The sequence below is a fragment of the Mytilus californianus genome, unplaced genomic scaffold (genome assembly GCF_021869535.1).
Source record: "Mytilus californianus isolate M0D057914Y unplaced genomic scaffold, xbMytCali1.0.p SCAF_5, whole genome shotgun sequence".
Classification (NCBI taxonomy): domain Eukaryota; kingdom Metazoa; phylum Mollusca; class Bivalvia; order Mytilida; family Mytilidae; genus Mytilus; species Mytilus californianus.
In genome coordinates this window covers 5,422,818-5,448,658 of record NW_026262701.1, presented here as the reverse complement: position 1 = coordinate 5,448,658, position 25,841 = coordinate 5,422,818, and the positions used below count along the sequence as shown (strand labels likewise).

General features: G+C 32.5%; 1 protein-coding gene across 2 annotated transcripts in view; it reads left to right on the top strand.

Annotated features, from left to right (window-relative positions):
* The window catches only part of LOC127702508 (E3 ubiquitin-protein ligase rnf213-alpha-like), a 157,137-nt gene that overhangs the window by 117,502 nt on the left and 13,794 nt on the right, over nucleotides 1-25,841 (top strand). For both annotated transcript variants that reach the window (XM_052206718.1, XM_052206716.1), the window contains exons 61-80: nucleotides 990-1,156; nucleotides 1,724-1,945; nucleotides 4,440-4,651; nucleotides 4,801-4,903; nucleotides 9,016-9,116; nucleotides 10,170-10,355; nucleotides 11,071-11,328; nucleotides 11,837-11,960; nucleotides 12,825-13,093; nucleotides 13,518-13,638; nucleotides 15,244-15,360; nucleotides 15,767-15,874; nucleotides 16,568-16,621; nucleotides 16,978-17,169; nucleotides 17,846-17,951; nucleotides 18,900-18,934; nucleotides 19,513-19,610; nucleotides 22,473-22,626; nucleotides 22,878-23,061; nucleotides 25,051-25,151. In XM_052206718.1, coding sequence (XP_052062678.1) covers nucleotides 990-1,156; nucleotides 1,724-1,945; nucleotides 4,440-4,651; nucleotides 4,801-4,903; nucleotides 9,016-9,116; nucleotides 10,170-10,355; nucleotides 11,071-11,328; nucleotides 11,837-11,960; nucleotides 12,825-13,093; nucleotides 13,518-13,638; nucleotides 15,244-15,360; nucleotides 15,767-15,874; nucleotides 16,568-16,621; nucleotides 16,978-17,169; nucleotides 17,846-17,951; nucleotides 18,900-18,934; nucleotides 19,513-19,610; nucleotides 22,473-22,626; nucleotides 22,878-23,061; nucleotides 25,051-25,151 — 2,912 coding nt within the window. The remainder of the gene's footprint in view (nucleotides 1-989; nucleotides 1,157-1,723; nucleotides 1,946-4,439; nucleotides 4,652-4,800; nucleotides 4,904-9,015; nucleotides 9,117-10,169; nucleotides 10,356-11,070; nucleotides 11,329-11,836; nucleotides 11,961-12,824; nucleotides 13,094-13,517; nucleotides 13,639-15,243; nucleotides 15,361-15,766; nucleotides 15,875-16,567; nucleotides 16,622-16,977; nucleotides 17,170-17,845; nucleotides 17,952-18,899; nucleotides 18,935-19,512; nucleotides 19,611-22,472; nucleotides 22,627-22,877; nucleotides 23,062-25,050; nucleotides 25,152-25,841) is intronic.

The window sequence follows — 25,841 nt, the reverse complement described above, 5'->3', positions numbered from 1 at the left end:
GCAAAATCTCCCTCTTTGAAGGTTTCAGAGGTTGGCAGGTATGGAATACTACTCACTAAAAGTTAGAGTACAGTGTAGGATAACAACTGAACAGGCTCCAAATCCCACCTCATACAAAACTTTATGAATGTTGATTGCTAGATTAAACAAACCCTTTCAATTATTTGATGCAATTCCTAAAATAATACTAAAACCAATTTATTTTATATGATAAATAAATACTGGAAACATCAATATAACATTAACCAAATGAGGAAAAAAGTAAAGCACATCTAGAGCTCAGCATCAGTCTTCTAATTGAAATAAACACAAATGTGTGTAATTTGTGTCATGTAAGGAAGAAGGTGTCAAATCTTTGCTACAATACTTACAATTTGTACCTGTTGGATGTTTTTTTTTTAAATATTTTTATTGTTTTTATATTACGCCCGTTTATGGGACATATTATGGTGTACAGTTGTCATCCGTCCATCGTCAACATGTCGGACAATAATTCAAAAACTTTTTAACCAATTTACATGAAACTTTGGTGAGTTGTTTATATCTAATGACATAAGCTCCCTTTCATTTTCTATAAATTTTAGATTTTATATTTCCGAGTTATTCCTAAAAAATGGGGGATTTTCCAGTTTTCTGACTATAACTCCAAAACACTTTAAACAATTTTCATGAAACTTTGGTGAATTGTTCAGATATACATGTATATTGACATAAGTTCCCTTTCAATTTTTTAAATTTTCTGATTTTACATTATGGAGTATTGGGACTTTATTCATAAAAAAGGGGGATATTCCAGATTTGGGACAAAAACTCAAAAATGCTTTGAGCAGTTTTCATGAAACTTTATGGAACTTTATTCGTTGAAAAGCGATGGTCGTATCATGCGCTCATGGCGCAGCTCTTTATTTGTTGAATTGATTCTTCATTGACATATCTCATATTTATATTTATACTTTGTTGTTTTGTACATGCCTACTTCTACTTTACAGACAGTTATTATGATGTGGTGATGAAGGCTTCAGAAATCTTCCAGTCAATACCATTGGGTAGACTACTTGACAGTATAGAGGGTACATATATCCATGATGTACTAAAGGCATATCTTAAAGATTTCATTCATATGGTTTATCCTGTGCAGTCAGATGAGGAATGTAGTGTAAGTTATTATCACAATTTATTTGAAAAATAAAGTACTGAGACAACTAAATTAAAAGTAACACATAATGATTGAGAAACTATATGAATGTAATACATGTATGCTTACATTCAAATTATAAATAGTAAAAAGTAGAAAACTATTGTGTTTTTTTCTTTGAAAAATAAGATAATTTTATGGGAGGAAGAAAGGACAACAGCATGGCCAAACAATGAATGAAAAGACAATATATCCCAAACACTGCACAGAAAACTAATGATTGATCAACAGTAACCCCATGAAAACACATTGGTGAACTCAAAGTGCTCTTATTGTCATTGCTTGGTTCTACTAAAGGTCTAAAATGACAATACCTTATTGACAGAAAACTAATATTCCTAAAAACTGAATATTCATGAAATATTTTGTTAACTCATGAATCAAAGTTTGATCAGCACTATTTTTGAACAATGTAAGACTTTACGAATTAATAATTGATTTAATTCTTTAGTAAGCAGTAAATGTTTGTATGTTTTTTTTATAGCTTAGAATATTTTTCAACTGATTCATATAATCTTCTTATAATAGCTGATGTGTGAAAGTGTAGTAATTGGATGTCGACATCTGATTCATGGAGAGTTTGGAAGAATGCTACCATCCATTGTAGGTTGTCATATGACTTTTATTCAACATGACACCCGATTTAAAAACTTTTCAAACATTGTACATGTATGGCCAGGATGCAGCCAGAGGACCCTGGATTATCAGCAGAAACAGTCAACAGCTTATTTAGTAACTGAAGAGGAAATTGTAAGCAATTTTAATGATTTAGACTCTTATTTCTTTTTTATGCCCCATTTAAGGGCATTATGTTTTTCAGTCTGTGCGTCCGTTCGTTGGTTCGTCCGTCTGTCCCGCTTCAGGTTAAAGTTTTTCAGGATAAAGTTTTTGGTCAAGGTAGTTTTTGATGAAGTTGAAGTCCAATCAACTTAAAACTTAGTACACATGTTCCCTATGATATGATCTTTCTAATTTTAATGCCAAATTAGAGTTTTGACCTCAATTTCACGGTCCACTGAACATAGAAAATGATAGTGCGAGTGGGGCATCCATGTACTATGGACACATTCTTGTTATTTTATATCAAAATCAGGAGAGATTTAATGTAGAACCTTTATTATCATGCAGGGTGATATTTCATAAACTAAGGGTTTGAATATTATTAGGATTTTAATTTCTGTCCAACTTTTTCTACAGATGACTAGATGGTGAACTTTGTCATTTTTAGCTCACCTGGCCTAAAGGGCCAAGTGTGCTTTTCTCATTACTTGACATCCGTCGTCTGTTGTCCGTTAACTTTTAAAAAAATCTTCTCTGAAACTACTGTACCAAATTTAACCAAACTTGGCCACAGTTATCATTGGGGTTTCTAGTTTTAAAAAAAAAATGTCTAATGACCCCGCCTGCCAACCAAGTTATAGGGGTAAAATGCAAGTTTTGTCTATTATTTTGAAAACTGTTTATAAAAGAGAAAATCTAACAAGGGCAGAAATGTTTGAAATGTTGAGCTCTACAAAAATTGTCTATTTATGTCAAAACAGTCAGTTGACTTCTTATAGGAGTTATTGCCCTTAAATGACAAATTTTACCATATTTTTTCATTTTTGCCTATTATCATGAAAAATATAATAGTTACAGAGAAAATTTTTAAAACTGAAAAAATTATCAGTAGACAAGATCTACAAATAAGCCTGCATGGTCAAAATTGTCAGTCGACTCCTTATTAGAGTTGTTGCCCATTGATGACGATTTTTACCAATTTTTTGCGTTTTTGCCTTATATCTTAAAAATCATAATAGATAGATAGAAACTTAAATAAGAAAAAATGATCAGCAAGACAAGATCTGCAATTAAAGCAATATGGAGGAAATCGTCCGACAACTCGTTATTGCCCTTTAATGACAAATTTTACCAATTTTTTTGCGTTTTGACTTATGATTAAAATTATTATAGAAAAATAGAAACTTTAAATAACAAAAATGATCAGCAAGGCAAGATCTACAAACAAGTCAAAATTTGCTGATATAGTTAGTAGACTATCACTCTTTATAGGAGTGGTTGCCCTTAAATGAGATTTTTTTTACCCCCTTTTGTATTTTGAGCAAAAACTAAAGAAGATAGAAAGAAAGTAAACATACTAAAGGATCAGCAATACAAGATCAACAAAAAATGGATTTTTGTCATGAATTCTATTCTCATCTACAATGTTGGATGCACATTATGTTCACACATTAATGAAACCAAAGTATTCTGTGATAACACAGGAAAAGAATATAGCGGTACCATTCAGGGACAAATAGACTGTAAAACTGTGGGCAAAATGTATGCAATTAACTGTACAAAATGCGAAAAACTTATCTATGTAAGACAACTAGGTGATACACTGTATCAAAGGATGTTATTGAACTTTTCAAAAATAAGAACAAACAAAACAGACAATCCAGTAGCAAACCACTTCATACAGTTCGGTTGAAAATTTAAAGTCACTGCTATAGAAAGAGTATTTGGCACAGAAATTAAAGAAGCTTTTTGGATTAAAGATTAATAACTTTAGAGCCGGACGGACTGAACACTATGTATGAACGGTAGTAAAAAAAATTATGAAAAAGGAAAAAGCGTGGCAAAGGAACGTCATAGAAGTTATTGTAATGTAATGTATCCAAGCGATGTAATTGTTGTTTTAATATTGTAATTTAATTCCAATGAAAAAGGCACTAACGGCCAAAATGTATAAAAAACTTGTGTTATATAAAAATAAGAAGATGTGGTATGATTGCCAATGAGACAACTCTCCACGAGAGACCAAATGACACATTAATTAACAACTACGGCCTTCAACAATGAGCAAAACCCATACCGCATAGTCAGCAATTAAAGGCCCTGAAATGACAAATGCAAAACAATTTAAACGAGAAAACTAACGGCCTAATTTATGTACAAAATAATGAACGAAAAACAAATATGATACACAGCAACAAACGGCAACCACTGAATTACAGGCTCCTGACTTGGAACAGACACATACAGAATTTGTCTGGGATAAACTAGTTTGAAGGTGCCAACCCTCCCTATATATATCTTGGACATCAAATATGTCTTTTATTCAAAATCATTTAAAGTTGTAATTCAACATCACTATTATTGACTGCTCTATAAGCCTATCCCAGGCCACAATCATTGTCATGTCAGTAATTTGTTAACACATGGGTAACATAGTATTGTTTACAAGGCATTTTTTTTTCAGACATTAGATATACTAGCGCTTCACATGTTAATTGGTAAACTTGAGCCGAATAGAGATGAGCTGAATATGACAGAAGGTCGGACAAAATGGATGAGGCTAATGTGTGATTACAGACCAGTTGTGGAAAGGATTTTTGGACATTTTAATCAGGAATTAGACGACAAATGCTATCAGTATGGGGAGAGGTGTGCAAAAGGAATAGAAGAAGCAAGGTATTAATTAATTTTCTTAGATTTTTTATCTTTACCTGTTTAAGCAATAGAAATTTCTTCAATATGATTTGTGACTTATTACAGATTTATTATTTAAATTCAATCCTTGAATCATTTAAATAGTCACGCATTCAATATATTATTATAAGGTATCAGTGGACCAGAGCAGTGGTGGTAAAGTTATTGATAGAACATGTATGCAGTACTGGGAAAGAAGACCTTGATATCAAACGATGCATGACACTCTGGGGCGTGAGTAACTTATCAGTAAATAATGTAACTTAGATGTTATTGACACTCTGGGGCGTGAGTAACTTATCAGTAAATAATGTAACATAAATGTTACTGACACTTTAGGGCGTGAGTAACTTATCAGTAAATAGTGTAACATCAATGTTATTGGCACTCTGAGGTGTGAGTAACTTATCAGTAAATAATGTAACTTAGATGTTATTTGCACTCTGGGGCGTGAGTAACTTATCAGTAAATAATGTAACATAAATGTTACTGACACTTTAGGGCGTGAGTAACTTATCAGTAAATAGTGTAACATCAATGTTATTGGCACTCTGAGGTGTGAGTAACTTATCAGTAAATAATGTAACTTAGATGTTATTTGCACTCTGGGGCGTGAGTAACTTATCAGTAAATAATGTAACATAAATGTTACTGACACTTTAGGGCGTGAGTAACTTATCAGTAAATAGTGTAACATCAATGTTATTGGCACTCTGAGGTGTGAGTAACTTATCAGTAAATAATGTTACTTAGATGTTATTTGCACTCTGGGGCGTGAGTAACTTATCAGTAAATAATGTAACATAAATGTTACTGGCACTCTGGGGTGTGAGTAACTTATCAGTAAATAATGTAACATCAATGTTATTGGCACTCTGGGGTGTGAGTAACTTATCAGCAAATAATGTAACATAAATGTTACTGGCACTCTGGGGTGTGAGTAACTTATCAGTAAATAATGTAACATAAATGTTACTGGCACTCTGGGGCGTGAGTAACTTATCAGTAAATAATGTAACATAAATGTTACTGGCACTCTGGGGTGTGAGTAACTTATCAGTAAATAATGTAACATAAATGTTACTGGCACTCTGGGGCGTGAGTAACTTATCAGTAAATAATGTAATATAGATGTTATTGACACTCTGGGGCGTGAGTAAACATCAGTAAATAATGTAACATAGATGTTACTGACACTCTTGGGCGTGAGTAAACATCAGTAAATAATGTAACATAAATGTTATTGACACTCTGGGCGGTGAGTAACTTATCAGTTAATAGTGTAACTTAGATGTTATTGACACTCTGGGGCATGAGTAACTTATCAGTAAATAAAGTTACATCGATGTTACTGACACTCTTGGGTGTGAGTAAACATCAGTAAATAATGTAACATAAATGTTATTGACACTCTGGGGCGTGAGTAACTTATCAGTTAATAGTGTAACTTAGATGTTATTGACACTCTGGGGCATGAGTAACTTATCAGTAAATAATGTAACATAAATGTTACTGGCACTGTGGGGCATGAGTAACTTATCAGTAAATAATGTGACATCGATGTTATTGGCACTCTAGGGCATGAGTAACTTCTTGGTAAATAATGTAACATAAATGTTATTGACACTCTGGGGCGTGAGTAACTTATCAGTAAATAATGTAACATAAATGTTACTGACACTCTGGGGTGTGAGTAACTTATCAGTAAATAATGTAACATAGATGTTACTGACACTCTGGGGCGTGAGTAACTTATCAGTAAATAATGTAACATAGATGTTACTGACACTCTTGGGCGTGAGTAACTTATCAGTAAATAATGTAACATTGATGTTACTGACACTCTGGGGCGTGAGTAACTTATCAGTAAATAATGTAACATAGATGTTACTGACACTCTTGGGCGTGAGTAACTTATCAGTAAATAATGTTACATCGATGTTATTGGCACTCTGGGGCATGAGTAACTTATCAGTAAATAATGTAACATGGATGTTATTGGCACTGTAGGGCATGAGTAACTTATTGGTAAATAATGTAACATAAATGTTATTGACACCCTGGGGCGTGAGTAACTTATCAGTAAATAATGTAACATAAATGTTATTGACACTCTGGGGCGTGAGTAACTTATCAGTAAATAATGTAACATAAATGTTACTGGCACTCTGGGGCATGAGTAACTTATCAGTAAATAATGTAACATAAATGTTATTGGCACTCTGGGGTGTGAGTAACTTATCAGTAAATAATGTAACATAAATGTTATTGACACCCTGGGGCGTGAGTAACTTATCAGTAAATAATGTAACATAAATGTTATTGACACTCTGGGGCGTGAGTAACTTATCAGTAAATAATGTAACATAAATGTTATTGACACTCTGGGGCATGAGTAACTTATCAGTAAATAATGTAACATAAATGTTATTGACACTCTCGGGCGTGAGTAACTTATCATTAAATAATGTAACTTAGATGTTATTGACACTCTGGTGCGTGAGTAACTTATCAGTAAATAATGTAACATTGATGTTATTGGCACTCTGGGGCATGAGTAACTTATCAGTAAATAATGTATCTTAGATGTTATTGACACTCTAGGGCGTGAGTAACTGAGTAACTTATCAGTTAATAATGTAACTTAGATGTTATTGACACTCTGGGGCTTGAGTAACTTATCAGTAAATAATGTAACATAAATGTTATTGACACTCTGGGGCGTGAGTAACTTATCAGTAAATAATGTAACATAAATGTTATTGACACTCTGGTGCGTGAGTAACTTATCAGTAAATAATGTAACATCGATGTTATTGGCACTCTGGGGCATGAGTAACTTATCAGTAAATAATGTATCTTAGATGTTATTGACACTCTAGGGCGTGAGTAACTGAGTAACTTATCAGTTAATAATGTAACTTAGATGTTATTGACACTCTGGGGCTTGAGTAACTTATCAGTAAATAATGTAACATAAATGTTATTGACACTCTGGGGTGTGAGTAGCTTATCAGTTAATAATGTAACTTAGATGTAGTTGGCACCTTTAATAAAAAAGGAGTATTGTAAAAACTAAAAATGTTATATTGTGATGTTCAGAAATGGCTTTTGCCAGGGTCAGATACTTTGACTTAGAAATTAGTTCTGTTGAGCGTGAAATTCAGTTTTTATCAGGGTTTGGTTTAGACAGTTTTCACAGATTATGGACTATTACCTTTAAAAACTTCTTTTTCCTTTTGACTGAAACACACTGATATTAAGATATATTGTTTTCTTGAAAGCTTTGTCATTCATATGCAATGAGTCATGTCACACCAATTTTGATTGAATGAATTTTGCTGTTGATGCAACGATTAACTGTCCATTCATTGGCAACAACTTTGCCCAATTGCAGTAGAAATTTCTATGACATTTGAATTGTTTAATTTTGTAGAGAATAACAACTCTTCAAATACATTACTGTGTTATTCCTTAATTATATTATCTTGACCATGCTAAACTATCAATTTTATTCGCCTGTTTACGGGACGTATTATGGTTTACCGTTGTACGTCCGTCCCTCTGTCTGTTCGTCCATTGTCAACATGTAGGACAACAACTCAAAAACACTTTCACCAATTTTCATGAAACTTTGGTGAATTATTTATATATATATTGATGTAAGCTCCCTTTCTATTTTTATAAATTCTAGATTTTTCGTTTCCGAGTATTGGGACTTTATTCATAAAAAAAAGTGGGATTTTCCAGTATTTCGGACAATAACTCAAAAACGCTTTAAGCAGTTATGAAACTTTGGTGACTTGTTTTATCTATTGAAATAAGCTCCCTTTTGTTTTTTATTAATTTCCGATATGACATTGCGGAGTTATGGAATTTTATTAGTTGAAAAATTGTCGAAAACTGTCAACTTGGTGACGGGCGTATCATGTGCTCATGGCGCAGCTCTTTATTTTGATAAGGATACACAATGACAACTTGTGAACACAACTCCTCTGAGACTCTTTGCTAGAAAGATCTCATACTTTGTAGGATTATTTATCATTAGAGTGTAGATGACAATACTGTATACAGTGTATCGATTTTGTAGTAATTGTTTCTAGTTAGATTTTGCTTGCCATGCACATTTAGAAAACAGGCTATAGTTAAGGTATACAAATTTTGTTATCCTTAACCATAGCCTGTTTTCTAAATATGCATGGCAAGAAAATCTTACTAGTAACAATTACTTTCAAATAATCATATATGCAGCTGTGTTCAGATCTTTCATTAAAAAAAAACATCTCTTTTCTTGTCACTAAAGATACCAACCTACAATTTATACACATTCACAATTTATTTTCCAGTTGCTCAGACAGAAGGCTGATATGAAAACAATCCAGTCACTCAAGAAAGTTGCGGACTTCTTGAAACTCTGCAACAAGGATATAGTGACACAGTGCTTTGGGTACGAAAAAAATACTGGCATCACATAATTATACATTGACCATGACAATATGAAAGTCCTAACATTCTTTGGATGTGAAATTTTTCTTAAGTGGAAATATAAATACTGAATGGAATGCATACTTTTCATAGATTTGAAAATCACAAATTAAAATGTCTTATACAAGTGAATGTATAGTTTTCATTATATCAAGGGCATCCCCTTATTTTTTTTTTTGTATGTTAAAATGTTATTCTCTTATGGTTTTGGCCTGTTATCTATTTTTTTCATGAAGAGATATTTCTCGTATCACAATGCACAGAGTGTGATACGAAAATGTGATATGAAAACTGCTTTAATTTCATTGGCTTATCAAGCGTCATGAGACGAAATTTCAACATTTCAATTGGTTTTTCGTTGGGTCATTGATGACTTTCAAAGATTAAGATGATGTACATTTCATCCATGGCAACAGACTTAAGTGATTTCTTCAATAATATACAAAACATTCACACTTTTCACCTGAAAATCTTCTTTTTGTCAAATTTCATTACATTCTTAAGCACACAAAAAGTTTTAAAATGTGTGATGTTAAAGTTTGTCGCCAGAACAGGAAATATGACGTCATACTTGTATGTGCAAAAGACTAGATCAACGATTCGGGGAATTTTTGATTTAACACAATGAGAGTGTTGACCATAAGAGAAATAGGTTTAACAACTCGTGAGAATTGGATATTGCTTGATAACAACTCTCGTTATTTAATTCAAATAGTAATAATAAACTCGCCAAGGCTCATTTAATATTATATTGAAATTAAATAGCTCAAATCCTGAAGTTTTTGTCTTTTTACATTTTACATCCAACAAATAAAAGAGTTAATTTTTATTTCCATAAGGGTTAAAAAGAAAAGAGGAATGATGAATTTGTGTACACTGTTCATGTCAATCCTAGTTAAACCAGGAATCAGCTGAGAGAAAATCTGGACTAATCAGTCAACACATTTAAAGTGGAAACTATCCTGGCAGTTATAAATTTACATTTTTCATCATTATTTGCTGGTTTTTTTTGCAGCCAGCAAGATAAATGTACCCAGTGTGAGATGTTGATAGAGGGAGCTCCAGTCAGACTTCCTTGTGATCATGTGATATGTAGGAAATGTTTCCATGGACTTGTAGCGACAGAAGAATTTGCATGTCCAAATCAAAACTGTCAGGAGATATTCCCAAATAATTTGGATCCTAATACTTGTGATACAAAGTAAGATTCAAAATTGTAATTTTGCATCTATTGTCTTTAAACCAACTTAATTATGACAGCTTCCTAAATGTTTTTTTTTTATTTTATTTTAATGAAATATTAATACAGGTGAACTTGTTCTTGACTTGCACTTGGATTCTTTATGGTATATATTTTTGTGTATGTTTTCATGGTTCATTGGTTTCTGTTCAGTTTTTGTGGTTAGGTCTGCTTCTCAGAATCTTTAAGCAATAAGTCAACTATATGATGTGTATAGATTGATTGTAAGGTGTACATGTCAGTCTGGCGGAGCTCTTCTGACCTTGACCTCAGTTTCATGTTTCATTGGTCAATGTGAAGTTTTTGGTCGTAAGGTTGGTGTCTTAGATTCATCAGCAATAGGTCAACTATAATTTGGTATATAGAATAATTGTAAACACCATATGAGCTATTGCCATCGCTTAGCCTCAGTTGTCATAAACTTTTTAAAACATCTTCCTCTCTTAAGCTACAAAACTTTTTTCAACCAAACTGGAAAAGAATGATCCTTAGGGTATCTAGTATAAAGTTTGTGTTTTTTATTCGTCCGTTAATAAACATGGCGGCAATGGCTTAAAATTGAACATTAGGATAACATGCATTAATTATTTTTATATCTAAGACAATTTGACAGCGCAAAATCTACCCACTTCCTATTTGCACCAAAATCATCAGACGACTCCTTAAATTTTTTCAGGGTGGAAACAAAAAAGTACAATGACTTCAGGAGAAGATGTAATAGTTTCTTTATGGAGGTTGTATCCCAGCTTTGTTTTGCTGATGGAACACCACCGTCCAAGGAGGTTATTGATAAACTCCTGTCTTATATAACTGGTCATAGTAGGACAAAGAGGGCTGAGAGAATTGTGTCAAAAGAACTGACCATATTTGAAGATTCTATTGACCCCACACCAGTCGTGAGGTCATTCCTCTTACAGCAGTTGATGCAGACAAGGTGAGTTAAAAAGTATTGTATTCCAAAATTACTGTACAATGGCCATATCTTTTTATATTCTGTCATATCAGTTTGGCTTGTCACCAATTATTTACCTGTCATGCATATCATTACAAGCATTGCAAATACAACCAGAATGATTATCTTTCAAGACAAGAAGATAGATCATTAGCCAAGTTGCGAAGTTAGGAGGAAGTGTTGTTACCAGGACTTTCTGAAATTGAATCCATAGCCTACAATTGTTAACTGCATTGCTAACGCTGAAAGCAGGTCTAGTAACCCCTCAACTCCATTTGTCCATCTGTCTGTCCATCCAAAAGGCCTTGGGAAGAGTACTCTCATCAAAGTTTTTTGGCTTCAATGAAAGGGAAACATCAATTATATTCCAGTTTACATGTTACCTCAGCCAGTTGCATATAGCAGCCAAGTCTAAACCCAGTATTGGTCTTGTCTACAATGAGAAGAAACAGATTATAAATATCTTGACATAATTATTTACTCTCTCCAGCAGTGACAATGAAATACAGAAGTACTTATCAGCCTATTTTACCAGTGCCTCTGACTTAGTTAAGACCTCTGGAGATCCTCATCAGTTGGTGGAATTGTGTCTTCTTGTTTTGCAGTGTATGGAGGTAAGTTGCTTTCATCTACATATCTCAAAGGTTGATGCGTGGTTATGTATACATCAATGGAGACATATTTTCCTGATGTAAGAAAAAAAATTATTTTGTTTGGTAGACATAGAAATTTACTGTAATGTTTTCATATGAAAAAATAAACCAAAAACAGAAATAAGTATAAGATCAAATCTTGCATATGGATTTTGAAATCCTTTAATTTTTTGTTGCCTGTGGATATGGACTCTCTCACATATAGAATTTCTGGTCTATAGAGAAACTAGAAATATTTGAACCAGCCTGTATAAGTGTTGACAATATTAACCAAACTATATGATTTTGTGTGGCCAAAAAAATTTTAGGTCATATTTGCTGTATCATTTGAATTATGCTAGAATTGTAACAATCAAATAATTGTTGTATAGAACTATCTAAATTAGAGTTGATTTATGTAAAAATTATTAGAAGTGGTATGATTGCTAATGAGACAATATAAGTTATATGGTTTGCTACTAACCCTCTATGGATTAGGAGGAGGTCAGTCCTGAACCGTATAATGATTTTATCGCACACTTGACTTTTCCTGCCAAGTTTTGTATAATATTAAACAATGAAATACAATAAGATTAATAGATGATGTCACCATTAATAGAAGATGTGATGCCACGAACCCCATATGAAATCTACTAACCCCATACAGATCCTTAGGGGTCACAACGTGACGGCGTTAAACCAATCAAATTGTCTATATTTATCCGAGGTGTGATAACTATCAACAAGAGTTCAAATGACGAATACATAAGCTATTACCATCAAAGTACAGCCTTCAATGATAATGTGATTAGATGTTATTATTAATTTTATGTTGATTTTGTTCAGGATTCATTGCATCAGCAGTTTGACCAAGATGAACAGATTGCTGCTGCAACTCAGATGTTGAGGGAGGCTGTTCCAAACATTGCAAGTGATATTGAAATTTTGGACAAAATTGGACATATTTCTAGAGTGCGTTTTTCACTGACTGTTGTTGCCAAATATATTCATAAATTGTACGGAACATCAAAGAAATCCATGCCTGATGCATCCATGAGAAATCTTTTTGAGGAAGCAGCCAGACTTTGTGATGAATGTAATTCACCATGGCCAAGGTATGGATGGATTGTAATTTCAAATTATGCTAAAGTTATTAATGTTAGCAGCCTGCTACATAAGATTTAATGGATAGAGCCAGTGTGAACAGTTTAATACAAATGATACAGCAGATATTGTTATTAACTAAATTTTACTATCACTCAATACATATTTACTGAAAACAACAGAATTACATATAAGGTATCTAATAGCAATATACAGTACTCCACAGCAATATACAGTACAGTAAATTTTATCATGTTACTATACCTTTGCTGTGTTTTATTTTGCTTTTGTTGGTTGCTGTACATTTTCCTCAATTATTGAATTTTGAAAAATAGAAAAAGTAGTTTTAAAGGTGAAAGTCAGCAATAGATAATGGTTTCTTTAAAGCTTGTTATCTAAACAACTGTCATCCCTTTCCTTTCTCTTACATTGCAGAAGATTCTTTGTAAAACAGTTGTGTAGACAGTATGGAATAGATAATTACCAGACAATTGTGGCAAAAAGTGAATCAGGACTCTTAAGATGGGTCAATCTACCAGAACTGAAAGGACGACAGGTAATCCTGACAACTTAACATAACAATGAATTAAATTCATGAACTCTCCTCAATTAACCCTAGATGGCCTAATGTAAAGTATCCTGTTTATTCCTGATGTAAGGTTAAGAATTCAAATATCATTTTTTGTCTCGCCTGCGACAATGTGAGACATAGGTATTACTATCCAGCAGCGGCCCTGTAAACTATTTATATAAAGCTTTATATTTCAGAAGGTAGAAGACCTAGATGCTTCATACCTTGTATACAGATACCTTATGTTACTAAGTTTCTGTCTGTCATATGTCCATTGTCCTTGACCTCATTTTCATGGTTCAGTGACTGCTTGAAAAAAAATTACAGTTTTTTTGTCATGTTAATTTCTCACTTATTATGAGTAATAGGATAACTATATTTGGTATATGGGTTCCTTGCAACGTCTACATGTCAGTAAGACAGGGTTCACCTGACCTCGACCTCATTTCATGGATCAGTGAACAAGGTTAAAGTTAGGTGATTAGGTCCATTTCTCAGATACAATAAGCAGTAGGTCAACTTTATGTTGTGTATGAAATGATTGTTAGAGGTACATGTCAGTCTGGCAGGTTTCATCTGTCCTTGACCTCAATTCATGGTTCATTGGTCAATGTTAAGTTTTTGTGTTTTGGTCTGTTTTTGTTATTCTATAAGCAATAGTTCATCTATATTTGGTGTATGGAATTATTGTAAGGTGTACATGTTGGTCTAGCTGGTATCATCTGACCTTGATCTTATTTTCCTGGTTCATTAGTCAATGTTTGGTTTTTGTGTTTTGGTCTGTTTTTCAAATACTAATAGCAATAGGTCAGCTATATATGGTGTATAGAATAATTGTAAGGTGTGAATATCTGTTTGGCAGGTATTATATGTCCTTGACCCCATTTTCATGGTTCATTGGTCAATGATATGTTTCGTAATTTTGTCAATTTATCAGATACTATAAGCAACAGGTTAACTATATTTAGTGTATGAAATGATTGTTAGGTGTAAATATCTGTTATATGGAACATTGATAATGTTAAGTTTATGCGATACTTGTAAAAATGTAATAAAACCTTCATGTTAGACTTTCAACATTAATTCAATGATAAGTAAAACAGGCGAGACATTTCAGTGTGTACACTCTTGTTTGCACAAATCATGACAAAACAATTTCACAATCGTTCGAGTCAAGCACCCAACAATACATGCCAGCTAAATTGGTTGATGTGAGACCAGAGCTCCTGATTTAAGGATCATAATTCTTTCAGTGCTCATTATGTGATATGAAAACAAGATCAGATCTTTAAACAGTCATGACATGATTAACGCTGAGCAGAAGCTCATTTTTCTACTAACAAACACAAGCCAGACAATTACAGTTCAAATAATATTTGCGTATTTACATCATAAAGCTAAACCAAATAACAATGAAACAGTTATATGTTCATTTTGCACAAACACAAAAAGTCTGTGAAAAGTCAGTGGTTCATAAAACTATGATATTTAACTACACATAGATAAGAAAAATTATGTTTTTGAGAACTATTCCAAATTTGCAAATAACGTTTGTAATGCAAAAGATTTACAAACATTTTGATACAACAGGTTGAAGAATGTCATGACAGATATATAGTAATGGGAGATGCCTACAAACAACTGAGAGAGACTTTGGTCACAACATTGTTAAGTGAAGAGAATGAAACACTAGAGAAGATTTTATTGGTATTTATATCATAATGTTCATTGTAGCTTTATTGAAATATAAGGCACAAGCAAAATGTTCTTAAATAGTTACCAAGCAAAGTAAAACAACCTCTGTTTTGTATAAAAATAAATTTTGTCTGTAGATTTGCTAACTGTGAACCATAACTTCAAGCAGCGAATGAAAGAATAACACACTGACACACTTATGTTGGACCTGTAGATTAATCAGCAAGTAGCTTGTCTTTGTGTGGATTGCACAAATCCTTGTTGCTGTACTAAGTTAAACAACCCTTTGAGTCCAGTGATGAAACTGAATAATTTTATGAATAACGGAAATTTTTGGTCTTGTGATATTGTTTTACCTTCGCTCATTCAGAAGTTCACTCTATAGTCACATATATGTATACAAGTTCTATATTTACAGAATCCTGGTAAAAAATGGCAGACTAGAATAAAGTTATCACTGGCCATACACAGAGAGATCTGTATGAAGAATGTATATGATGAAGATAGACAAAAGTTAACTCTCAAAGTTTGTTCTTGCTTTATATATTACTTTTATGATTAAACATGAAATATATCCCCATCAGTACCTGTTTGATTTTATCATATGAGATAAGCATTCCAATATTCATGGACTTAAATTGTCAATTTTTTGTATAATATGTTTAACTATAACATTATTACGTTGTTATGAAATCTTATGATGTTTTTGCACAGTTACTTAAGTGGTTGAAACGATCAATTGCCATTCACATTAACCTTCCTTAAGGATGTAGTCATGTCAGGTTTAGGAATTTTTGTCAGATGTTCGGACTCCTTGGGATTTTTTCCTACAATAAAGTGTAAAATATTTTACCCAATATCACCCACTTCTCTTTTCAAAGAAGACTTTAATAGCTCATAAAAGGTGATTAACAGAATTTAAGCAGATTCTAGATTTCTTTTCGAACGATTTGAGACCCATCTAATACCAATGCTAAGTATAAGGTAAAAGTCTGAGTCAGACTTTTCCCGCCATTTTTTAAAAATCAAATATCTCGAAAAGAAGTTTCATATCCTATCAATATTTTTAGCTTATTTTGTTCCTTAACTAATGCTCTTTTGACTTATAGTATCAATTTTAAATTTTAGATTTTTTTAATTTCACATCTGACTACATCCTTAAGTTAATTTATAAACTGCAATAATATCAAATTTTTGAATGAACATCTTTTGATTTCAGGGAAAGACTTTTCTAAGTGAACACATAATGAACCATACTTTGGTGAAAAATAAGGTAAGAGTATATCATTCCATTAAATTTTATTCATAAGAATAGTGCAGTTGTTGTTAAATAATGAAAATTGTATCTTATAACACCCCACCAAACTAAAATGGTATTTAGTGAAAAGAATGCTTCAAATATATGAATGATCTTATATTTTATGTGAAGAAAGGCTTGTAAACATTCCACAGTCCCAAAGTCTAATTGACACTCTAACAGTTCCTTTTGACATCAAAATAAAAGAAAATGATCTTTTAAAAAACTGAACTTCAAAGACTAAAAACCCTTTGGAAACACTGGACATATCAGAAGATAATACAAATAAAAAAAAAAGAAATGTCATATTCCTGCAACCATATTTTTAACAGGAGTTCACAGAGAGACTACTGAATAATTCCATGTGGAAATATGGAGGAAACATAACCAAAGGAATGGATCTAGGAGAACAAAACATTTTCTGTCTGTTGACACATTATTTTACTCTGATGACAGAGATTCCAGGGGAGAGCACTCTACTGACACCACTGAAGAAAATAGCACTAGAGTCTGCCAGTATGGTGGTGAGTGTTGTGGTGACATTAATATCAAAAGATTCTCATATTAAGTAAGGTTAATATAAAAAGAAGATGTAATATGATTGCTAATGAGACAACTCTCCACAGTAGACCAAATGACACAGAACAGTAACAAAAATAGAACATTAATAAAATGGAATATGTAGACAGCTCTCTCACAAGCAAAAAAAAACCTAACTGTAAAAATATAAGGGCATACACTACAGGCAAGGGAACACCTTCTACTGCATCCACACAGCACGAGTAACAAACCCTGCAGTAAATATAAAAAGAAGTCTGTTAAATTGCTTGAAATAATCTGAAAATCATTTGGTTAATACAATTCTCAGTAGTGATTCATTGTATTCTTTAACATTGTTAAGAGTATGGTTCAATGAGTTATTTTTGACAAAATGGTCTCAGTGCTTAAACTTGAATTACTGTCTGTATTACAATATTTGTTTAACGTGTGTCTTGGGAAATATATGTTTGATTTTTACTTTAATAAATGCTTTTAAGTATTTTAACATTTTATCCTTTTAAAATAAAATATTTTGTGTTATGTATATATACAGACTCTTTTAGTCTGAAATAAAGATCATCTAATTTTATCTTATATCTGTACAAATGGAAGGACCTGATAGTATGCATTTAAGTTTAGTTTAATCTTTTTCATTGATAGGGTTCATATTACCCTACTATGCCACAGGATGACTTTATAGAATTACAAAAAGCCCTTGCAGATGCCAAAACTAAAAACCCAGATGATTACAACCTTGAATTTTATAGTAAGTAGTTGTACAATGTTACAAACAAGTGTTAATTTAATTTAACATGTTCATGATATCACAAAAATGTGTGTGCACAAAATCTCCTTTCGGCAAAAATTGAAGCAACCCAATGTAAATTTTGGGAAAATATCCTAATATAGCTAAACATGGAGTTGCGTTGGAAGGTATTAAAGACCAATTAGATTTATTATATGAAAATTCTGTTGACTCGTTTTATCAGTTTGATTTGTGTAGTGATTATTAGTCCCCTACCGACGAAGTCGAAGGGGACTTTAGGTTTGCACTCCGTCCGTCTGTCTGTCTATCCGTCAGTCCGGCAAATCAGTTTTTTCTTCATACTTGCAGATATTGATTTGATATTTGGTATATTGTTTTATCATGACAAGTTACAGATCAAGTTCAAATTTTGTTCCGGTCTGATAATTTTGTGCAGAGTTATGGTCCTTTGACTTAGAAAATTAACTCAAATATTCAGTTTTCTGAACTATTTTCGTCATGCTTGAAGATATTGATTTGATAATTGGTACATTGTTTTATCATGACAAGTTACAGATCAAGTTTGAATTTTGTTCCGGTCTGATGATTTTGTGCAGAGTTATGGTCCTTGAACTTAGAAAATTCACTCAAATAATCAGTTTTCCACACTTTTTTTTGTCATGCTTGAAGATATTGATTTGATAATTGGTATATAGTTTTATCATGACAAGTTACAGATCAAGTTCGAATTTTGTTCCGGTCTGATGATTTTGTGCAGAGTTATGGTCCTTGGACTTAGAAAATTCACTTTAATAATCAGTTTTCCACACTTTTTGTCATCATGCTTGAAGATATTGACTTAATATTTGTTATATAGTTCTGATGGTTTTGTCCCTAAATAAGATTTAAAGTAAAATTAATAAAGATGATATTTCCTAAGGCTATAATGTACAAAATTTTATTTAATAGGATGTCCAAATGGCCATGGATATGTTATTGGTAATGTGAGTATAGATTATTTATTTAATGGAAATTAGAGAAATAACTTATAAAAATTGGTTTGTTGAAGATTTTACAATTGGTTGGCTTCATTCTTTTGGTAAAGATTACATGAAATGCAATCAGAACCATTATTTCAGATCCTATATGGCCCATGTCATGCGATTAATATTATATACTCAAATATACAAGTAAGAAAGCTCATTTCAGTTCATTACATGTTAAATAATGACAAAAGTTTTCATAATTAGGTTACTGTAAATTCAGACATTATTGCATGCAATTGTTTATTGCGGTATTTGAAGAATAAACAAAAATTTGAGATTATTTATTGTGATGTCAGTCCTGATATGTATCAGATGTCAGAATTCAAGTTTTTATTATTTTGATAATCACCAAGTCACATTATTCGCATTAATAAAAACCTCGCAATTATTTCTGAATTCACATTATTTGAGGCATGCTGGAAACCTGCTTTCAAATATTTATAAACATTCTTTTAATCTGCATTTACAATAACATTTCTGTATAACAAAGTCCTGAATGCCTGATCATTTGGAATGATTTTTTTTTTTTATTTTAGTGTGGAAACCCTCAAGAAATAAAAACCTGCAGAGGTTGTGGAGAGAAAATAGGTGGAGAAAGTCATAAACTGGTGGCTGGTAATGTCAAGGGTACTGGGTATGTTGATAATAAATAAAGAAGATGTGAAGTATACGTCAATGAGACATCAGCCCAACAAAAAAAAAAACAAAAAAACATCTAGTCCATGGTTGGCGTAGGTTGCTGACTGTCATATTTGTTTTCATTTATTGTTTTAGCATAAATCTGACAGTTTCTATTTTTGTTAGAATTGCTTCACATTTTGTCATGACCAGGACTTTTATAGCTCACTCAGAGGTATGGGTTTTGTCATTAATGAAGCCCTTACAGTGACCCATAGTTGCTAACATCAAGATACTTTGGTAGATAGTTGTCTAATTCACAGTCATACCACATCTCCTTATTTTTATATATGGAGGATAATATACAGTTAACAATAGGCAGGCTTTCCCTGAATGTGACCCACCAAATAAAGACATCACTGGGTTTGTACTTTCGGGAGTAACATGACCGGTGCCACATGTGGAGCAGGATCTGCTTACCCTTCCAGAGCACCTGAGATCACCCCACCTGGTTTTTGGTGGGGTTTGTGTTGCTCAGTCTTTAGTTTTCTATGTTGTGTTTTGTATACTGTTGTTTGTGTTTTGGTCTTTTTACTTTATTTTGCCATGGCGTTCTCAGTTTATTTTCAACTTATGAGTTTGAATGTCCCTTTGGTAACTTCAGCCTCTCTTTTTGTCTCGCCTTGACGGAGGTATGCTGTTTCCGGCAGCAGTGGTGTCAACAATGTATTAGTTTGTGATTAGGTCTAGTTTATGGTGAACCACTAGTGGTAGGTCATTGATATTTGGTGTGCATTTGTATTAGCATTGGCACATCTCATTACCATGGAGACTATTTGGCCCGCCCGCTCAGTCATGGTCTATTGACTTTGAAACTTTGCTTAGTTTACATGTATTAGTTTGTGATTAGGTCAGTATATGGGGAATCACTTGTGGTAGGTCAATGATATTTGGTATGCAGTTGTATAAGCATTATCATATCTCTTTTCCATCGAGATTATTTGGCCCCGCCCCCTCAGTCATGGACTATTACTTTGAAACTTTTGCTTAGTTTTTGTCCCCCACGCAATGTGTTGCAGGGGACATAGAAATAATGTGCATCCGTCCAGTCTAGTTAGCGCTTTCACGTGTACAGTTATTGCCAGATTTTTATGAAACTTATATGATAGGTTTATATCAGTTATGTCTTTGATGAGTTCAAAAATCAGAGTTGATCAATTATTTTTGAAAGAGTAATGCCCCTTGGAAACATTAATTATATGGAAAATTGCATTGTTAGCGCTGTCATGTGTACAATTCTTGCCAGATTTTTATGAAACATATATCATAGGTTTATATAAGCAATGTCTTCGATGAGTTCGAAAATCAATGCCGATCAATTTAATTTTAAAAGAGTTATGCCCCTTAGAATCATTAATTATATGGAAAATTGCATTGTTAGCGCTCTCATGTGTACAATTCTTGCCAGAATTTTATGAAACTTATATAATAGGTTTATATCAGCAATGTCTTGGACAAGTTCGAAAAATAGTGCAGATCAATTATTTTTGAAAGAGTTATTCCCCTTGGAAATATTGATTATATTGAAAATTGTAATATTTGCACTTTCATGTGTACAATTCTTGCCAGAATTTTATGAAACTTATATCATAGTTTATATTAGCAATGTCTTTGGTGAGTTGGAAAATCAGTGCAGATCAATTATTTTTAAAAGAGTTATTCCCCTTGGAAATATTAATTAAATGGAAAATTGCCTTATGAGCACTCTAATGTGTACAATTCTTGCCAGATTTTTATGAAATTTATATTATAGGTTTATATCATCAATGTTTTTGACAAATTAGAGAATCAGTGCCGATCAAAAATTTTTGAAAGAGTTAAGCCCCTTGGAAATATTGATTTATATGGAAAATTGCATTGTTAGTGTTCCTATGTGTACAATTCTTGCCAGAATTTTATGAAACTTATATCATAGGTTTAAATCAGCAATGTCTTTGACACTTTTGAAAACAAGTGCTGATCAAATATCGCATTTCTCTAAGATATTTATAAATTGTTTTAAAAAACAAAACAAAATATTTTTTTTTAGTTATTGCCCTTGTACCTTTGATAGATAAAATATGTGCAAAGTTGGGGACATTAGAACTCTGTTCTTTTATCATGTATTAGTTTGTGATTAGGTCAGTTTAAGGGGAACTGTTAGTGGTAGGGCAATGATAATTGGTATGCAGTTGTATAAGCATTGGCATATCTCATTTCCATGGAGATTATTTGGCCCCATCCCCTCAGTCATGGTCTATTGACTTTGAAAATTTTGCTTAGTTTAAAAATATTAGTTTGTGATTAGGTTTATTTAAAAGGAATGACTTATGAAAAGTAAATGGTATTTGGTATGCAGTTGTATTAGCATTGGTACATCTCATTTCCATGAACATTGTTTAGCCCTGTACCTTCAGTCATGGTTCATTGACTTTGAATATTTGCATAACTTACATGTTAAAGTATTGCTATTTTAATTTCAACATTTGCATTATCAAAATAACAAAAAGGCGAGACATATCTCTGTGTTAACAGTTTAGTTAACAATAGGCAGATGTCTCTACAGTATGTCAAGCGTGGTTTATCATGTATCAGTAGTTTTGATTTTTTCACTTTATGAAATTGAAAATTTAATACTATCACTGAAACAGATAATCTTTAAGAAATCATTCTTTCTTTCCACCCTGATTATTGTTGCTATTTGTTTAAAAATTTAAATGCGGCACACCTTTTTTCTACAAAATCATAATCGAAATTCAATAGTAAGATGTCTTCATTACAATTAAATGATCCATTAAACCTGTTTGAGTAATATTATATATGATTCTTTTGTTATAAGTGCTGATAGAACAGAGACCGGACATACATTAGGAAGAGCAGCCAAATTAGACCCTGTTACTGGAACAGAAAGGAGGTTAAACAGAACATCATTGGCAGTTCTTAGATTGTTGACACATATCTCTATGTATTTGGGAGCAAACATAAACTTGCAGGTAAATCTTGTTTACTGTTATAATGATTTATAGAATGGACAACATGAATTACTAAAAATAAATCAAATGATTCTCTAATGCAGAATCAACCGTACCTAAAAAAATCATTTTGAATGTTGACGACAGGCTATTATTAGCAGCTCCTGTAACTTTGGAATCACAGTGGTTAAACAAAATCTTTTTTCATTTAATATTTGTTTAGATTTCCTTCCTTTGTATTCTTGATGTGACATTCTTTTACATTTTTCCAGGCAGTTTGTCAGTCTATCAAACCCAATATAGAGGAGACTGAAGTCTGTTGTTATATACTGGAACATATTGACCTTGATTTGACCTCTCTACAAAATATTCTGGGTAAAAATAGAGATGATGTCATGGTTTTGATGCACTATTTGTTGGTGCAGATCATGGTTAGTCACACAGCGGCTGTAGTAGGTAAGATCTTAAGTAATCGTTTTGTTTTCACAAAAATTTTTGAGAAAACTACCACTTTTCTTGTAAGGCCACACCAAATTAATTTCTAGTTCCTCTGACTCTTTCTTTTGAAAAAGGGTAGCGAGAGAGCGTAAAATTTTTTACTAGCGAGCAATATTATTTTTGAAATATTTAAAAAAAATAAATCTATGAAAAGAATTTTAAGCAAGCGAGCAATTAGAAATTTACATAGTTTTGGTGCTTGATATTTAATATATCTCATATCCTAGTTCTTATATTACCCTACTGTGCTTCTCAACTTGTTCTCTGACACCCAGTTTAATCTTTTCACTACATTTCCAAGTATAAAATGGTTAACTTGCAGCAAAACCTAAAACTTTGTGTAGTCTGATCAAATAAATATGATCCTGCTGAACATGAAAAAGTGCAACAGCTTTGAACAGGCATGCCTTGCATCCATGTTTAATGTAAGTTATAATTGATGCATAGTATGTTGTTTTAAATGAATGTATGCAAAGCATAAATGCATGTATAAAGCTTGTATATACAACCATAAATATTTGTTTATTCAACAAGCTGACAATAAAGGACTGTCCTTCAAAAACCACAACAATTTATACCATTCAAATGAACCAGTCAGATGCTATATACTAACTAAACAAAAGGAACATTTCAATTCATTCTACTAAAGTCATTGTTTTCCTGTAGAATTTAATGACAATCTTTGCATGTGGATATTGCTCTGTGCTGAAGGCCATACCGTTAACTAGTTGCAAACCTCAACAAATGTGGTCTCTGGTGGAAGGTTGTCTCATTGACAATCATACAAATTCTTATTTTTAGAAGATTTTCTGAAAGTTTTAGCTAGTTTTTCTGCTGTTTGAATCTTAGTGAAAATATCCAGTGGTAGTAGGTTCCAATCTTTAATTATGTTTGGTATGAAGCAGAATTTGAATTTGTCTGGTTTTGTTTGCAGTCTCAGGAAATGTTGAACATAATGCATGTTCTTGGTTGTCCTAGATGGGTTTTTTTCAGTTGATCAGATGGTAAATTGGCTTCACCGTGTATGCCATTGAAGAAGAGGATATTATCTGTTTTCGGTTTGACGATCTTTTAGGGATGGTAGTTGCAGCTGGTTTTAAAATTGCTGTCATATTGCCTGGGTCGTAATTGTAGTTTGATGTTATGAACGTTTGTGATCTTGGACGGAGCACTTCCAACAAATCGGTAAAAGAATTGCCCAAATCATATTCTACTGATGTTTTAGCCTGCGCTACCACTGTAATTACAAATAGTCCACTCATGTCTTGCGTAAAGAATGCTTATCATACTAAATTTGGTAATAATATTGTAACAACAACGTTGTGAATGTTAGATCTAGATCGTTTTTGGTGTCAATTTCTGTGTCTGTCTGGTGAAACTTTCAAACGCACAACTGATTAAAATTTTTGTTTCATAAATTTAGAAACGGAGGCGCGCGGCTCCATACTGGACACTGGTTTTTAAAAAAAGTACTTTCTTCTTGTTGACCTTTCACAACATGCGGGGAATCCTATGAACAAGGTTTTAATTTGGTGTGGCCTAAAATCTTAATTTATTTCAATTTGGAAAAAAAAATATTTGAAACTAGATTCTATTGAGCTATATGTAGTCTGTCGGATTCCTTATTTGTGTTCCTCCATACAAGGATTTTGTTAATCCAGTTGGTCTAGAAATGGTTTATTAGGAAGATTAATAGCAACTTGATGAAATAGTTCCATCATTTTATATTAATGTCAGGCTCACATTTTAAAGGCCAAGGCCAAAGTGATTAGAAAGAAAACCTTTTGAAATTGAGTGGGTGTTTTCATACTATCTTATTATTATAAATAAGAGGGATGCATAGTATGACACAAAAATCAAAAGTAGTAATATACTTCTCAAATTTTGTACATGGATATATTTTAAACTTATTTTATTAAATTATTTCATGAATTCACCCTTTTTTAGCTGAAAATCATCCACCAGATATTTGTGGATTAGTCAGCAAAGAATCCAGATCTGAATGGGAGGAAAACTTTGCTGGAAAGTTTATTATACCAGTTTTACAGGTATATCTAGACACATGTGTAACTATTTTAATGTAATACTTGTATTTGATTGAACCAAAATCACAAAATAGCGGCTTCAAATTAAAAGAAGGTCTTGAAGCCACTATAAAATGAGAACAAGACAGACTTATGTCATTCCACCTTGAAACGAGAAATATGAATCAAAACCAAGAGAAACCCTGTTCACTTCTATAACAACATGAGTGACCACGTATTAGAATCTGTTCAAAATGCAAAATAAACAGATATCACACTTTCGACTGACCTAAGATGGAACACATGCATCCAGCAAACTGCAGCTAAAGCTAAAAAATATTCATGTTTTATCTAAAGAAATTTAAAGGTTTCTGTAATCATGAACAATCAAAGAAGAACTTTCCAAACTTTGATGAGACATAAATTACCAACACATATGAAAACATAAAATCAATAATACAAGAACAATGGTAGGTATGTAACAGACACCACATCACCTGCAATGTGTCTGATATGCTAAACACCCTAAACTGGCAATCATTCAAGAATGAAGATTTTTACACATTTGTTCCACAAAAAAGGGCATGAAAATACTGCTATTCCATTGCTTCAAAAAAAATTAAAAATCAATCTAAATATAGATCTGTTCATAAAAATTCCTACAGATAACTGCATTGCAACAAAAACGGCTTGAAATATTTTATTCTTTTGACA